This window comes from Acanthisitta chloris, unplaced genomic scaffold (genome assembly GCF_000695815.1).
Source record: "Acanthisitta chloris isolate BGI_N310 unplaced genomic scaffold, ASM69581v1 scaffold11766, whole genome shotgun sequence".
Classification (NCBI taxonomy): domain Eukaryota; kingdom Metazoa; phylum Chordata; class Aves; order Passeriformes; family Acanthisittidae; genus Acanthisitta; species Acanthisitta chloris.
In genome coordinates, this window is record NW_008678926.1 from 12,951 (window position 1) to 31,339 (window position 18,389).

At 41.0% G+C, this 18,389-nt stretch overlaps 1 protein-coding gene across 1 annotated transcript in view; it reads right to left on the reverse strand.

Moving 5' to 3' along the window:
- LOC103804496 (rho GTPase-activating protein 10-like) overlaps window positions 1–18,389 on the reverse strand; it is a gene marked incomplete at its 3' end in the record, with an annotated part of 60,293 nt that overhangs the window by 12,300 nt on the left and 29,604 nt on the right. Inside the window, exons 2-3 of the mRNA XM_009077109.1 lie at window positions 4,490–4,585; window positions 4,340–4,401 (exon numbers count right to left, since the gene is read on the reverse strand). Of these exons, the coding sequence (XP_009075357.1) occupies window positions 4,340–4,401; window positions 4,490–4,585 (158 nt within the window). The remainder of the gene's footprint in view (window positions 1–4,339; window positions 4,402–4,489; window positions 4,586–18,389) is intronic.

Below are 18,389 nucleotides of genomic sequence, written 5' to 3' on the forward strand. Positions count from 1 at the left end.
TGATCTCCAAGGTCCATTCCAACCCTTAAATTCTATGAAATATTCAATGTCAGGAATCACCAAACAGAGCCAGATGTGCCTGAAATATATCAAATGCACAAATATAACTATTTCAGGCACTACATTCATGCTCCATTTTCTGATAACTACATGACTGTCATCTGGTCTCATGTCACACAGAGGAAAAGTGACAGCTGAGCACTGAGATACAGCAGCAATTGTTCTGCTTGTTTCTAAAACTAGAAAGTGTTTTATTAAACTGGATAATTAGCACAAGAAATAAAAGGATCTATATCCTGCAGTTAAAGTAGTCAAATCCTGTTCCTGAGACATTCTGTCCTATCTATGCCTCTATCTCTGCATCTGAGATGTTCAATATGCTATTGGCAGCCTAATCTTTCAGAAGTGGTCACCAATTTTCCACTGTCTTGGCAGATATATTTAGTAGCCTGTGCTGTCAGCAGGCTTAAATGGATCTTAACATATGGAGCACTACATAATGCCTTGAACTCCTATTGAACAGATTGTGAATGCATCACACATCCAAGACTACTGGGTATTTTTTACTCTCCATCAATGGGTAAACTGGTTGGTCCTTCACACAGATTTCATCAGATCACTGTCAAGTTAGATTAATATTTACAAACCCTTAAATACCCATGTGCAGAGTGCCAAATAAAGCTTAGAAAAATTAATACCACCATCTTCACAGCAGTGAATTAGTGCAAACTAGACACAAAGTCACTGAACAAAAGGTAACAGAGTGAGCTATACAGGAACACTACATGTTAACTGAGCACTTAATCTGAGAAATAAATACTTGTGCACTTAAATGCCTCATCATAAGAGGAAAGAAAAAGTAAGTAGAGATAAGTGTATGTACATATTTGTGCAGATTATTTAAATGCAAGCAGGAGAAAGGTTAGGTAGTGGGACAGAGCACCTAAGCATCACCATGTTGGGGCTTGTTCACTCCCACATTTTCCTAGTAGTCTTGCAACGTTCCCCTTCATCCCTGAACTTGCACAACACTTCTGTAATGCCAAAGGAACAGAATCTAAATCCCATGGGGCTATATTATCATGCAAAAATAATTTCCACAGTATTCTCAGGGACAAAGGGATCTCTTTCCAATCTGCCCTGGGGATGTCACCAAGTTATGGTGCTATGGAAAAATGTAATTTGCTTTTTCTATTGGCCATTCCATAAAAATTTCAGTGAAGTGTTTGGATTAATGCCAACTTCCTTCCTCACAAGCAACTAAATCCTTTAACATTTGGGATATCATTTCAGCAGCCTCCGAAGGAGGTGGGAGAAATGGTAAAGGCATGAAGTGAAAGACTCCAACATCTGAGTAAAATTATTAAATATCCATCAGATAAATATTTACCAGATCAATGACAACCAAACAAAGTAAATTTACTGCAAACACAGACAGAAAGTTTTATGACCTCTGGATTCGCCACAAACAATACCATGAAATACCATGACAAGTGTTGACTGCTGAGCATTTAATTTCAGTTTAGAATGTATTTGAAGTGCAAATTTGTTCCATTTATAATGTGGGTTTGAAATAAAATAACCCTTTTTTCAAATATCTAAAAAACTGAAATTCCTTTAGCTCTGTAATTGTTTATCAATTTATTAATTTTACTGTATGTGACAGAAATTTCTCTTCAATTATGTGCTGAAACTGAAGTGGGCAGTTAAAAATCTTCTGGTCATCTTCAAAGTAGTAAGGGGGAAAATGTTCAACAATGAGCATTCTTAACAAAGAAGTCTGAATGCCTCGGGAAAAAAAAAAATCCTGCTCTATACTCTGCATCTTAATGGAAAGGCTTTGCATCCCTGACCTGATTCCAAACATCTGTGAATACAACATGCCCTAATATTCTCCATGGGAGTATCCCTAGAGCTCATGCCACTGTTAAAACATCCACTGAGAAGCCAAAAACAAAACAGTCAGAGCAGCAGATGCTGGAAATAATCTTTTCCAGTCACCACACAATCATTTTCTCAGCAGAGAATTATGGCCACTGTTCTATTAACTCACTCCAAATGATACATAACATGTGCTAAACTACAGTTGCAATAAAAGGCTACATGTCTAGTAACTCAGAGAATCTACTCTGGTTTTACTTGGTATTAAATATTTGCCCAACAGCCTCCTTGTTTTTTCATCAAACTCTTCTAACAAATACTTCATTTCAGCCTCTGCCCAGCAAGAAACTGACATCAATTAGCTTTTAGTGTGATAATCCCTTCTCTATAAGCATGGGCATCACACCCAAAAAATTAGATAGTACTGGTTTATGGCATTCAGTTTGAACACTGGAAGTGTTTTACTGTACAGACAGCACTGGATTCTGCACATCCTATTGTGTTGGTAATCTATCCCTGCTGAAGATCTACCAACACAATCACTGAAATGTGCCACATAATTCTGAAGTCCTTGATGAATGTGACATCCCTCAAAAGCCTGATATCAAAATAACATGACAGTCCATAAAGTATTTTTCACTGTAAAACTTCCCAAAGGCTTTCACTAATTAGATTTATGCAACTTCATCAAAATAAAATACAGCTGTGGATGGCAAGAAAAATAACAGAGCAAAGACTGTACTGCAGAATTATGAGAAACAAAATCATAGAATCAACCAGGTTGGAAAAGGCCTCCAAAGACCATCGAGTCCAACCCTACCGTGGTCACTAGACCATGGCACTAAGTGCCACATCCAGTCTCAGCTTGAAAACCTCCAGGGATGGGGAATCCACCTCCTCCCTGGGCAGCACATTCCAATGCCTGAGCACTCTCTCCACAAAAAAAATCTCTTCCTAATATCCAACCTAAACCTCCCCTGGCAGAGGTTGAGTCTGTGCCCTCTTGTCCTGCTGCTGGTTGCCTGGGAGAAGAGACCAACTCCCACCTGACTCCAACCTCCTGTCAGGGAGTTGCAGAGGGTGAGAAGGTCTCCCCTGAGCCTCCTCTTCTCCAGGCTGAACACCCCCAGCTCCCTCAGCCTCTCCTCATGCCACTTGTGCTCCAGTCCCTTCACCAGCCTCGTTGCTCTTCTCTGGACCTGCTCCAGCACCTCAATGTCCCTCCTGATAGCAGCAATGCAACACACTTCAGCAAATCCCTACTATTCGGCAAAACAACTCAAGACACTGAAAAATTGTCTCTACTATGTAAAGACAATACTCTTTAGTAATGTGTGAGGAACCACACAGACCTGAATTCAGACCCAAATGTGGTATCAGGTGGGAACAATATCCCAGGGCATAACACAGCACACACAAGGAACCATGACTTTTACCAGCTGGGCAGAGAACCTTTAGAAAAACATTGCTCACAAGTTCTTTTCTCACTTATCTAGATACTCCTACACTGCAAGCACAGCCTCTGGCAGAGAGGAACACAGAAGACAGATTAGTCTCAGCTTCCTCTCAGTGATGCCAAGAGGTCACTGATTTCCAGGAAGATAAAGACATAATCACATGACAAATACTGAGAAAAGCAATTGCTGCCAAGGCAGATGGAAGTGCAGTTCCTAGATGCAGAATCTGACCACATTCAGAAGAAAATTGGCTACACAGCACCTGGTCTATGACACTCCACTCTGAAACAAAAGCTGAGCATGCAGCTGCTGAGGAGAACTGTGCTACCATCCAGAAATAAACCCTCCATCTTCTGGAAAAGTTAGGAAATCCAGTCAGCAAGGTGTACGGCAGAGCTCCCAGCCCACACTGTGTGCAGCCAACATGAGCTGTATTGCACCAACACCCAAAGTCATCACAGGCAACTGAATGAACAACACTCACTCCTGCTACACAGCACAGCAACTAAATGTTTGCAGCTCTAACCCTTCACCAGATAGTTCACCTATAAAGGAAAGGTTTCTAAGTCTGCTACCATGTACAGACAACAGATTACATCCCTGATCCACCAAAGCATTGAAGCTAGAGATACAGAGATCCTGGATCCAGAGCTGGCCAGATGCCAAACACTGTATATGTCCTGCTGCAGCATTAGCTCTTTTATCCTCCTTTTTACTGTAAATGGTAAACAGCCTCATAGTGGTTTTGTTTTTCACCCCAGCCATACTTTATCAGGGCACTACCATTTTAAACCAGCTCATACTTATCTGACCCTACCATGCAGATTTCTTCTTCAGTGAGAACCAGTTGTCCACTCTAAATCACAGAACCAGAGGCTGCACAAGGAGAGCTCCCACTGTTAAATCAGTGATATCAACATTTGGTGGTTAACAAAGCAGTAAGCAACTGATCTTACTCCCTGCTATATGCACAGCTTTGCAAATCTCTTATTGCGACTCACCAGAATTTCTCTTTGTTCTTCAAGAGTTTTTAAAAAGTTTGAAAATTCGTGAAGTGATGCATCTGTAACACAAAACCAGAAAAAAAGCAGTTTAATCGTGGTGTAGGATGGCATGGAAAATTCAGCCACTTATAGTCACTTCTTACCTACCTATGTATCTTTCATCATCTGTCTCTGCATCACCAATGAATTCAAATTTAAAGTCTCTCAGAGAATGGGCGAATTTTCTCTGGGCTGCTGAAAGGTCTGCAAGGAAAACAAAACCAGCACAGGTTAAAGAGAATCATTTTAAGTAAGCCAGAAGACTTCTCTATTCCTAGAATAATCAACTTTTACAAAAAACTCTTAACACAGTTCTGCCTAAGGACATTACAAGACATCCAGTGTTGCCTAACCCTCTTCTGCTCACATCTGGGAGTGTCAAACAGATTTCTTTGTGCAAGGCAGTAGAAAGCACATGTGATCATAGAATCATAGAATTTTAGGGGTTGGAATGGACCTTACAGATCATCCAGCCCCAACCCCCTGCCCTGGGCAGGGACACCTCCCACCAGAGCAGGTTGCTCAAGGCTCATCCAACCTGGCTGTGAACACTGCCAGGGCTGGGGCAGCCACAGCCTCCCTGCGCAACCTGGGACAGTGTCTCACCACCCTCACAGGGAAAACTTCTGCCTAACATCTAACCTAAATTTCCCTCTTTCATTTTGTGCCCATTGCCCCTTGTCCTGTCACTGCAGTTCCTAACAAATAGTTCCTCTACTGCTCCCTTGTAGGCCCTTCAGATATTGAAAAGTTGCTCTGAGGTCTCCACACAGTCTTCTCTTCTCCAGGCAGTTGAAAGATAGTGTTCACAGCCAGGTTGGATGAAGCCTTGAGCAACCTGCTCTGGTGGGAGGTGTCCCTGCCCAGGGCAGGGGTTGGGACTGGATGATCTCTAAGGTCCATTCCAACCCCTGAAATTCTGTGATTCTATGACCGTAGAATTTTCTATGTATTACATATAGATGCATCCAGCAGGGAAACATTTATACATAAACCAAATATAAAGTGTTGCACTGGAACTAGAAATTTCATGAAGTTAAACTTTGATGCTAATTTTATATAGCTACTTTGTAATAGCCAGAAAATATTTTCAGCAACAACCTCCTCTAAAACATTTCTCCAACCCATTTTTTACCTATTAAGGTTTGACAATTTGAGGTTGGAGGCTATACTCTTACATCCTTCAGGAAGTAATCAGACTTCACATTCAGCCACAATATCATCATTATAAACCCTTATTAAAATTGATAAAGTTGTAAATAAACAGTGCACACACACTTTTCCATTGTGCTGGCATGTGCAGCTTGGGAATGTCATAAGTCCTGGAAAGACAGAATTGCTTAGTGGAAAAAAAAGGATGCATGTCCTGGTACACATCTACCCAGTAGTAAAGGTTTTACCCAGTCAAAGTCAAGGACCATTTAAAATATTTCGTTAATCGATAATCCTTTTCTTATCACATGCAGTTCTGAAGGGCTAAGAACAACTCTTTTAACAGACCAGCTAAGCATTTTGCTCTTTAATATTAACTGGCACTAAAATGATTACCAACTTGGGCTTTTTTAGTTGTTCTATTTTGGGGGAGGGCGGTTGTTGTTGGGGTTTGTTTTTGAACCAAAACCAAACAAAAAATCCCCTAAATTTATTATAGTTCCTGCATCTGACGCATTATGCATTTTACCATGTGTCAATAGTGCATCTTCAGCATACAATGCTGCACTGAAAGTTCAATTCAACTACTTTAGAGGTTGAGACAGAAACACCCTACAAACAGCAAAACACAGTCTAAAACATCAAAAAAAAAAGCTTTTCTGTTCCTTGTCACTTCTTTCTGTTCACCCAGTTCTCATTAGTCCTTTCCTCAGCTGTTGTGTGCCAGTGCTTCTCCCTGTGCTGTCAATGCTTCCCTTGTGCAACTGCAGCTAAAGCCTGTACATGTATCCATCAACACATGATCCAGCAGGCTGTTGCACAGGGTTGAAAGAACAAGGGCAAGAAGGTTGAAGGAAAAAGTAACGTGATTCCCATGCGGAAGGAAATTTGGGTGTTTTGATTCAAATGTTCATAAACCAGACAGCAAAAGAAACAAGTTCTGTTAGCTGTGAAAGGCTGAAATATGGAAACCAACAAGGTTCTTAACTGTCTAATGTTACACTTATTTGTGAGCCAGGCCACAACACAAGGCTAAGGAAAGTTTATTTATGGGAGAATGCCTCCAACAACACACACATTCCCAAATTTACTTAATTTCCTTGAATCCTATAATCCCCTACCAAAGCCCTGTCACATGAGAACTAGAGGAAGGAATTGTTTATTATGTTTTCTCCCACTTGGAGAGGCGAAGTATTCCAATAACGCTGAGCAAGGTATGTGTTAAGAGACACACGAACACACCATGCCCTTTTCCCCTCACAGGCTGAAAGGCTGGGAGGAAGTTGGGGCTGTTCAGCCTGGAGAAGAGAAGGTTGTGTGGAGACCTCAGAGCAACTTTTCAATATCTGAAGAGGGGCTACAAGGAGCTGCAGAGGGACTCTGTGTTAGGGACTGCAGTGAGAGGATAAGGGGTAATGGGTTCAAACTGAAGGAGGGAAAGACTAGGTTGGATGTGGGAAAAAGGTTTTTACTCTAAGGGTGGTGAGACACTGTCCCAGGTTGCCCAGGGAGGCTGCGGCTGCCCCAACCCTGGCAGTGTTCAAGGCCAGGTTGGATAAAGCCTTGAGCAACCTGCTCTGCTGGGAGGTGTCCCTGCCCAGGGAAGGGTTTGGGATTAAATGATCTGTAAGGTCCATTCCAACCCCTAAAATTCTATGATTTTATGATCTGCAGTCAAACCTTCCACTGGGAACAAACAGCATGAAACTGCTCCAGCCTTTACCCTAATAAATTCCACATATCCTACAGTTCACACACCAAAGTTCAGACAAGCATTTATAAAGGTCTATAAAAACAAACTAGATGCTGATGTCATCATAAGTACTATAGTCTCTCACTATTGTGCTACAATTTAAATGCTGAAGTCAGAAATTTCATAAAAGTAACTTGGCTTTCTTACCTGCTGTGTCAGAAAACATCTACTATGGCAAAAGTATTTGCCAGGCACAGACAGACACACCCCAGTATTGTTCCACACCAGCATTAGAGCTTGCAAAAGGAGTACATGTGATATAACAGACTGTAAACATATATGGATTCAAGTAAGACACTGGAGTAAGACAGCACATGAGTACAGTGTGTATCAAACAGCATGACCAGTTACACTGGTTATGTGAACAATGCTGTAGCCTACCTAAACACTTAGATTTTAGGGAGCCAGAAAGTAACTACTTTATTCCCTTTAAGCTCCACATTCTACACAGTAACATCAAATAGAAAGGCATAGGAAATAGCAAGAGGGTTACTGCTTGTTGAAAGCCTCTGTTATCACTTGAAGGGAGGCACAGGACATTAGAGAACAAAGAGCATTTTAAATATCAACCAAACCCCAACACTCCTGAATACAATGTAATCCTGGCAAACCCATAAGCAGAGTCATTTCAAAGACTCACCTTCTAAAACACTAAAAGAAACCTGCTAAAGCCTGAAGACACATTTCCAAAGAGAGAAGAGAGGGACATAAGGTCACCACGGCTTTTGATTTTCTCTCTTTGTTCATATCACTACACTGTACTTCTACATGTTTGGATGCACCTACTTAAAAGCACCAGAGGAAAGAGGAGCAGCTGTCTGCTCTCCCAGTTTGCTCGGAAACACTTCTGTAATGAGTGCTCCTGTTGGTTTGTCCCGTGCCAGATGCACTGCCAGTGCCCCACGCAAACATCTCTGCAATGTTTCCATTGGGATTTGAAGGAAAACACTTTTGTTCCTTATCTGAGTTGAGCTGAGCCAACAGGACACCATTAGTTGCTAGGTGGTGGCCAGACCTCACTGACAGCACCAATCACTCCCTTTGAGAGCAGTACTAACTTCAGTGCTACCCACCCAAACTAAATCTTGCACAAAGCAGACAATATTGCTTCCTAAGGCTATCCTAGATCCTTTTTGGATGAACCACCTGCTTGTAACACCCTTTTACCTCAGTGTTCATATTTTTTACAGCAATCTGCAGGTTTCTGCACCAAGTCTTTAGGGAGGACTGGAATTACATCACCATTCCTCAGCCCTAACTACAAATCTCACTGACTCTAACAGATATGCTCCGGGAACGACAAATTTTGAGCAGCTTTATTTAATATGGGTTAAAATTGCTGTGGTTTCATTTAATAACATTCTCCCCAAAAAGCTAAAAGGTTAACAAACACTGAGATTTAACTACCAAGCTCATCTTCAAGCTACGTTACTAATTTAAGGACTAATATTAGAGTTCTCCATGTGTTTTTCTTGCAGTAGGCCAAGATCAGGCAAGCTACACTGTCATGGAACAGGCAAGAACAAGCTGAGAGTGAGTTGGCCTCTCTCCTCTTCTTCCCAGGCATCAATCTCCTTGCAAGAGCTAACAAAGCAGCTTCAGATGAACACAGCACTTAAAATAGTTTTCCAAGAGCTGCAGTACAGACTTGTATGACATTTTGTACCATCTCAATGCTTAAAAAGGAACTCTGTGTTCCCCTTCTGTGTCCCCTTTAGCAAGGTGAACAATGAATCTAATACATGACACTGAGAGCATGAACAGGATGTAGTCACTACCTCAGTAAAGGTGGATAAATGGGATTTACTTAGCAACTCAGCAGATGCAAGAAGCCATGTGGCAGAATTCTTAAGAGCAATAACATGTTCCCACTCCCTAAAACCAAGTAAACTTTATACTACTCATTTTCATCTGATAAATATATTGAAAGAGTCATCAAAACAAGAAAATCTACAATAAAGCTAAAATACAGAGCTATTCATTCCCACGCAAAACCAGAATGGAAATCAAGTTCAAAGACTAAAAGTTTTCTGGAGTTCTGCCTGTTTGGATAACATCATGTTACCTGTGGCAGCTCATGAGTTTCTGAAGGCTTAGCAGCTTTGGGCATGAGGATTAAAAAGAAACATATTACTGACTTGTCAAGTAGCTCAATTTCCCTGCCCTTCACCCCCCAGCACAATCCAGGGTATTTGGTCCATCCCACACCTCGAAAACAAATATAAACCACAATCTCTCACCATTCCTGTTTAATTCCACCAGCATTCTGCTCCCACTGGCCCAAAGGAACCTTTCCAGCTGAGGCTCCTGAGTGTCCAGCACCCTCCACATTCTCAGCTCTGAGATGACTCCACATCAATTGTACTAAAGTTAGGATGTGTTTCATTATTTAAGAAAACCCCTCAGAAATATGATGTCAGAATGAAGTTGCTCAAAACCTAATTTCCAGGCACATGTGCGCACACACAAGTGAGAGCTGAAATTTTCCAATTGCAGAAAAATAGGAGAAAGAGCCAACAAACAGCTGCAGCAATATTTTAGAAGACTCAAATTTTAACATGGAAGGGGTTTTTGTTACTGACTTTTTAAAAAAATAAGCCCAAAATACCACACACACCCCCGAAATCCAAAAAACTCTGCATTTCAGCATCAGAGAAAAGGAAATTGCAAGAGTAAAATGAGGGTTTGAGCAAAAAGGGTTGGAGCTGATGGTCTTTGAGGTCTTTTCCAACCTGGCTGATTCTATGATTCTATGAAAAACAAACCACCCTAGAGTAATTTATATGCAAATACAAGAAATCAGTAACAATTTTAGGCATCTTAATCTCTAATGGAATCTTTAATTGGTTATAGATAGGAAGTGATGTCATTCTTCTATGACACTAAAGTCCAAATTGTGGCATGGCTCTCCCAACTAATGACAACAGTGAGTGAACACCTAGAAGCCAAAAGAGAAAAGCATGTTTAATAATTGGATAATAAAACCATCATTCATGGTTTTATTATTCAATCTGAGAAAAAGAGACACAAAAATTATATTGGGGCAATAAATATCATTCTTCAGAACTGTGTTAGGAACTTCTTGGTCTTCAATGTTTCTTCCTCAGTGTTGGACCTTCTCTATTGCCAGTTTTACTGCATACTCAGGTTATTAATCATAGAATCATAGAATTTAAGGGTTGGAATGGACCTTACAGATCATCTAGTCCCAACCCCCTGCCCTGGGCAGGGACACCTCCCACCACATCAGCTTGCTCAAGGCTTCACCCAGCGTGGTCTTGGACACCACCAGGGTTGGGGTAGCCACAGCTTCCCTGGGCAACCTGTGCCAGTGACTTGTTTCAGTAATTGTGGCATAATTCTGTGACAAGTAAAATCAGGCTATTTAGCCTGAACAAGCCACATGTAAATAGCATAACAGAGACATTCTAACCTCCATACTTCTTCCAAGTGAGAACTCAATTCTTGCAGGATTTCTATTTCATACGTTACTTCTGTCCTATTTTATGCTTTTCTTTCTTCCAAATGCATAATCCCATAGTCTACACACCACTATTCCCTGTATCAATCAAAACAGGCAAGTTGGAAAACCTTTCAGAGTTTAGCAGAGTAGACTCCTCCTTTTCACACACATGACAAATGTTTTAGATGCCTTAACCTCCAAGCATTGTTTTCTCCTATAGAAAATATGCAGCAGAACAGCATAAAACACATCACATCTTATCTACCTTCCCTAGTTCTACAACTTTTATCAGTGAAAACAGACTTGGCTCACTTCTCCTCTTTCTCCCCTTGCAAGTACAAAGGTACAAATTCCACATTCCCCCACATCAAGAAACATCCAATTAACATGTTAATCACCATACATGAAATATCACAAAGTATGTGAGTATGGGCAAAGTCCCAAATCATGTTGGTTTTGGCCCTAGGCTGCACCACACCTTTTTGGGCTCCAGTTATTTACATTTTTAGCTGGACCTTTGAAATCTGCCAGCCAGTCCTACTCCACCCTGCCGAGGCCATATTCCTCTTTGCATCATAGGCATTAGGCAAAATAGCACATTTAATATCTCAGCAAAGATTAAGGTTCTCCTAGGGCATCTCCAACAGCTCTTACAAAAATGTGCACCTCTCTACCAGCTCAGATGGTGGTTACACCTTTCAGTTCTGCTCTTCAGAAACACAGAGTAAGTTACATTATGGAAGAAAAAGACAAGCTCCATCCCTGGCCCTACAACCCTGCCAATAAATTCACTGCTTCAGGGGTGGAGAAACACTCCTGCAACCACCCTGACATCAGACCTGGACCCCAAAGTTTCTTCTGAAGGGTGTTGCAACAGTGATGGAAGTTGCTGTGGAATACTACGAAGATTATTTTTCTTCCAAAGAATCTGAACCACCTTCCTGCTCCTTACAAACTCTGTGTTTCTTACAACAAAACAGACCAAAAGAAATAATAAATTAGAAAGCAAGAACTAAGAAAAAGGAATTTGCAATGCAGAAAACTATGAGAGCATTCTACTACTTTCCCACAATTCCCAAAGACAACAACCAGCTGATCAGGATATGCTACAAAGGTTTCCCTATACCACAGAGCACAAAATGGCAACAAGAGGGACACCAATGTTCTGTATGTACTCTGTTCTCAAAAGAAAACTGCACCAATCCTGAGGCAACAGAGTGGCTCTGTGGTTCTTGGTTGCTGCTGGGGTTGAACCATGACATTCACGTAAAGATGAATGAATTCAGAAGGAAAGATTACATTTCTGTAATGACTTCTGAAGCAGAAATGTAAAGACTAAAGTAATTTATAAGCCAACTCTGATCACTAAAGAGAACATAAATTTCCAGATGTATGCATCAATTAAAACTCTTGCCAGACACCATAGATTTAAGAGCCTGCTTGTATTTCTGCTGTTCAGTACCAAGGAAGTTAGAGGACCATACTGCTTAAGGATGAAAAACTGTGCTACTTAAAACATTCTCCTCTACTGGGAAACTCTGTGAAAGAAACAAAGTAATTGCAAGAAAAAATTTGTTTATTATACAGATACTTATCCAACATCAGCATTGTGAATGTTTTCATTCTGGAGCATTGTTTTCTTTCCCAAACAATAACCACAATGCTTACATAAAAAAATAATATATTACATTGAAATATTATTTTGATTGCAAAAGAAAATAACAATTCACTGTTGGTCAGAAGCTAAATTTTGTCATAATGTTCTCCAAATTACAAAAGAGTTTTGTGGATGGGAGGGCAACTCCACATGGACAAGTCTCTAAACTGAATATGGGCAATGAAGCATTAACCCCTCACAACTCATCTTAAATGAAATACTCTCTGAATCCAAAGAACTTTTCAGAATCCTGAGTACCTGACAGCAAATGCCTACTTAATGACATGCCCATTACTGACAGTGGGTGAGAAGCTCATCATGAAGTGTGAGCTCAGCCCAGAAAGCCAATGGAATCCTGGGCTGCATCCAAAGGAGTGTGGGCAGCAGGTCAAAAGAGGTGAGGTGATTCCTCTACTTTGCTCTTGTGAGACTCACCTGGAATACTGCACACAGTTCTGGTGTCCTCAACATAAAAAGGACATGGAACTGTTGGAGCAAGTCCAGAGGAGGCCACCAAGTTGCTAAGAGCACTGGAGCATCTCCCCTGTGAGGACAGGCTGAGGGAGTTGGAGCTGTTCAGCCTGGAGAAGAGAAGGTTGTGTGGAGACCTCAGAGCAACTTTTCAATATCTGAAGGGTCTACAAGGAGCTGGAGAGGGACTCTGTGATAGGAACTGCAATGACAGGACAAGGGGTAATGGGTTTAACTTGAAGGAGGGAAAGTTGAGGTTAGATATTAGAAAAAAGTTTTTTTCCTGTGAGTGTGGTGAGACCCTGTCCCAGGTTGCCCAGGGAGGCTGTGGCTGCCCCAACCCTGGCAGTGTTCACAGCCAGGTTGGATGAGCCTTGAGCAACCTGCTCTGGTGGGAGGTGTCCCTGCCCAGGGCAGGGGGTGGGAGTAGATGATCTGCACGGTCCATTGCAACCCTTAAATTCTATGATTCTATGAATTTCTTCAGTCACCAAAATTTGCTTATGGCAGTCAGGTAAAATTGTTACATCAACACAGCAGAGTTCCTGACCCATGACCAAAGGACAGATTTTTCCTCCTTCCAAGGAACAGGATTGACTTCATTATCTGACGTTTATTGTCCCGGAGAGCACACACATGTGACCAAAACTTCTGGTCGAGGAAGTTGGAGGGGAAAGCACAGCTCAGCCTGGTGTGGGAAGGTCACAGCAAACACAGCAGCTTGGGGGTTTTTCACATGCTATTGGCCATGAGCATCATCTCAGAGAGTTCACATCCAATAATTATCTTCAGCAAGATCTTTTTTTCCTCCACAGCAGCAAGGAAGGGAGGGGGGAGAAAAGCACCAATAAACCCAAATAAACCAACCTTTCTCCACTGTTTGTAATGAAATGAATCCTGAACAGGATTTCACACAATAAAAAGCTTTTTCCAGACAGAGCTCTCTGCCTGCTTAGTTCCAGCTGTCTGAGTGGTGTTTTTCACGAGAAGTCAGAGAACAACTCCAGAATGGGAAATGGGCAGCCAAAACATAAGAGGAGCTGGTTGCCACCTCCCTGATGGATCACTAGAGCAAGTATTTTTATCATTTTTCAAAACACATGCTGTTCACTGATGGATTGAAATATGTTTATGGAGTTGTATATCAAGTCTGATGAAATGTTAATATTAAACATGAAAAACCTCTGGGAAAAAATGTCCTTCCCAATATTTTCTCTCTTGAAAATGGCAGAGATCTCAAAACTCTGTCACTTGCATGGAATTACTGCTTGTCTAAACATTTGCATATGTAGACAAAAACTCACAAGATCAAACTTGCAAGATACTGCGATTTCTCCACATCAAGTCTAAACATGCACCAGCACTAGTCTACACCTATAATTAGAGTGTTACATGAAATGGCTACCAAATAGTTTGTCATCAGAAACACCATAAAAGGCTCAGAAAATAAAGTCAGATTTTCACCAATTCCTCTGCTCATGAGTCATGAAAATTAAGCTAAATCCTTCCAGTAGACAAATACCTTAGATAGCAGAGCTTTATTTTCCCTAGTGAAATAGGATTCATGTGGGAGAGGACAGAGGAAAACACAATGAGAAATCATATAAATGAGCAGTTGATCTCTATAATTCAACACATAAAGGCCAAGTACCCAACCCTCAGGCTATTTATTTACTTATGCATTAAGAGGTGAGAGTGTGAGTGCACTTTGGAAAATACTTGACAATTTAGTCCAAATCTGTAAAAAAAAAAACACCACTCCACCTACAAATCCAAATTCAATATGCAAAGGATAGGAATTCTGTAAAGAGTCACATTAAGCTTTTTTAATTGAGGTAGAGATTTGTTTGTCCACTGTAGGCATGTCAAAGTTATCTTCAGCATCAAGGAGGGGATGAGCACAACAAGGACCCCAAAGATGGAAGAGTTCAAGATTTATGTTGCTGCAGTTTGACGCAGAAGTGAAATGGATCCAAGTTTTGACAGAGAAAACAGCTGGCAGCAACTGTGGTGCAGAGGACAGCCTGTACTTATGTCATAGACAGCTTCCAGAAAAAGCACCAGGCAGCAGAGCAGTGGTAGTTAAACTAGATGCCCAAATGGGAACAAAGGGAAAAAAAAGGGTTTAATCCACACTTCTCCAAAACTGTCAGATGGGGATTTTATGTATAAACCAATGCTACTGTTGTGTGTCAAAAAGAAACTTTTCTGAGAGTTCTCACATGAGCTGTATCTCACTAAAACACACTAAAACTGAATCTTCTAAGTAAGTCACACCAAAGCCTTATGTGAACATCACAGAATATTTCAACATCCTTATTCTGAATACAGAACTCCTTTAAATAAATAAAAACTGTGAAAGCACTGAAATACATGAAGGTAAAGGATGAGTTTTGCACTCTTCTTTCACTGTTCTCACTGTTGCTCTCTTATAGTTCTTGCTCAGAGAAAGCCTTGATGCTCCAGCATCATTTCATGTGCCAACTTCTCCAACTGCTGCAGTTTATTTGCCTGGGCAGACGAGAGTTATTGTTCCTGCCACCAGTAACTGCTAACTGAGCTTACCTGGAAATAGCTATTTAAATATTCAGCTATGTGATATGGTATATGCCAAAAGGGAAACCTGATTCATCTCTGGTCTGGATAGTTATGTAATAGTTGTACTCTATGTGCAAAGAAATCCTGTAATCCTTCTGACAGTGTCAGTTTGGAACTTTTACTGGAGGTCAGTGAATCAATTGTAGACTAATACTATGTATTCAGAAGAGACTCACAGTCAGGCTAACTCTGATTAGGAAAACACTTTTGAACTTTCTGTTTGTGGCACATGAGCGTGTGAAAGCCTCACTGCTTTGGGATTTCAGTACATTTCCCCAAAATGAGTTTCCAGTCTAGACATCAGTGGCAACTGGTTCCTGAATCAAAGCTCACTAAATGATTAAACAACAACAAAACAAAACTATGGAGCAAAAACAATTTAGGAGAGTCGAGAGCAAGCACTACATCTTCACAAGAAGTACAAGGCATAAAAGAAACATCTTGCAATCCTACACAGTTACACCAACATCATTTATAAGAAGGAAACAAGAAACTTAGTCTTCTAAAGCAATTTCACATTTCATTCTGTTTGCATACTAAAGGAAGACTTATGACATATAACACAGTAACAATCTCTTTTCCATTACTTACATCCTTTATACTTTGCCACAAGGATTAGCTGAAGTTTACTATCACAGTTTTAGAGGAAAGTGGAGCTACTTTTGTTTCTAAACAAGCATAGCATGTAACATTTCTGAGTGAAAGTATGTAAACTTTTGATTTTTCCCTCACTTAACTGTTTCAGCTGCATTACTATGCAATCTGCATTTCTGACATAAGATATTCTCAGGAGAGAGTAGATAATGCAGTTTCTTGCATACCACTAAAGCATTCCCAACCTCCCTTAGAAACTACTGTGTGTTTTCTGCAGTGGTAGTGAGTATTCTCACCACTCTGATGAGGAGAAGAACACTTTCTACAACAGAGTGGGAGTATGTAAGTTCAGCACTTGGTTCAGTTGTGTTTCAGTTTTGTTGATGGAAGCTGAGACAACATTAGGCAGCATTGCCCAAGAGAAACCTGTTTTCTAAACTGTTTGCATTTATGAAGTTTTCATTACCATTTCTGGGGTTGAGGCATTACTAAACCTGGGATAATTTGCTTATAAAACAGAAAATATTGATTTTGGCTCTGTCTCTCTTCCCTGGACACACCAAAACCAATTTATATTCAAGTGCTGTCCCTGTTTATCATCAGCCAAAAGACCCAGAACCCTCCTTGCCAGCCCAGACATATTCAGCATGCTTGGAGCTTTAACTGCATGTGTCAGAACAAGTGAGAAGGAGCCAAAAGGGGAGCAGAAGACTAAAGCTGACCCATAACTAACCACAAATGTTGTCAGTTTAATAATCTAGATATGGGTTCCCTTCTTTCAAACAAGATGAAATGTTCTTGTCTTTTATATCTGATTATTTGTTCACAGATCAAGCCTGGAAGCAAGTAGAAAACAACTAAGATGGCGACAGAAAGGAAAGTAAATAATACTAATCCCTGATACCAAACAAAACTAAAATTTGGAAAAGGCACCACATGTGAAATACTATGAAATCTGTGGGTTATAATTGCTTGACTAGGTCCAAATATTATGAGGCCAATAGGGAAAACTTAGTTGTCCTCTGTCCCACTCTCTGCCATAATACACATTATAAAAACCTAAACAAACTGTAAATGTTACCCATTAAAATCATCATTCAGCTTACCCTGCTGCCATGTGGTTCACCTCAGCTTATGCATGTAGAGTGCAAATCAACAAGAAAGCAATTTGCTTGGCTGACATTTCAGGGAAAAAGGCTCTTTTGTAAACTGTCTGAAAAATAGTAACAACCAGCTTAAAACAGTTTTTTGTGGGCCTCACTAAAGTGGTGGTTCTTGAATGTTCTCCAACCTCTGACTTGAAACAAAAGAAGAGACTCAGTCTCAAGTGACCAAGCCTGTGTCTTTTGGAACAAGTATATCACAGGACTTTAGAAGAATAAGCAATTTGTTTATTTGAAATAAATTAGGAATTCTCCTGGATGGTAGGAGAAAGCCCAGAAAGTCAATGGAATCCTTGGCTGCATCAAAAGGAGCGTGGCAGGAGGTTAAAAGAGGTGATTCTTCCCCTCTGCTCTGGTGAGATCCACATGGAATACTGCACACAGGTCTGATGCCCTCACCAGAAGAAGGACATGAAACTGTTGGAGCAAGTCCAGAGGAGGCCACAAAGTTGCTAAGAGCACTGGAGCATCTCCCCTGTGAGGACAGGCTGAGGGAGTTGGGGCTGTTGAGCCTGGAGAAGAGAAGGTTGTGTGGAGACCTCAGAGCAACTTTTCAATCTCTGAAGGGCCTACAAGGAGCTGGAGAGGGATCTGTGTTAGGAACTGCAGGGACAGGACAAGGGAAAGTCTAGGTTAGATGTGAAAAAAAAGCTTTATACTGTGAGGGTGGTGAGACCCTGGCCCAGGTTGCCCAGGGAGGCTGTGGCTGCCCCAAGCCTGGCAGTGTTCACAGCCAGGTTGGCTGAGCCTTGAGCAACCTGCTCTGGTGGGAGGTGTCCCTGCCCAGGGCAGAGGTTGGGACTATAGATGACCTCTAAGGTTCATTCCAACTCTTAAATTCTATGATTCTATGAAGAAACGCCTTTCACCTTTTTTAAAGCTCTCTAGCAAGTGATACCAATAGTCCTAGAGGCAGAGCAGGATATATATTCATATATTCCTGAAAGCATGTACAACCACATTAGGAACACTGGGTAATATTGCTACCAGGTTACTTATAAGCATTTAAAATAACCTGATTTTTATGACTGGTAAAGGAGGAGGGTTGTTTGGGGTTTTTTTTACCTCTCTCTTCTCTTTGACTTTTTCCTTTAAGAGAACAATCTTTTGTCTTCCCTAGTGCAATATCCCCTTGATTTCTCATAAGTTACACAATT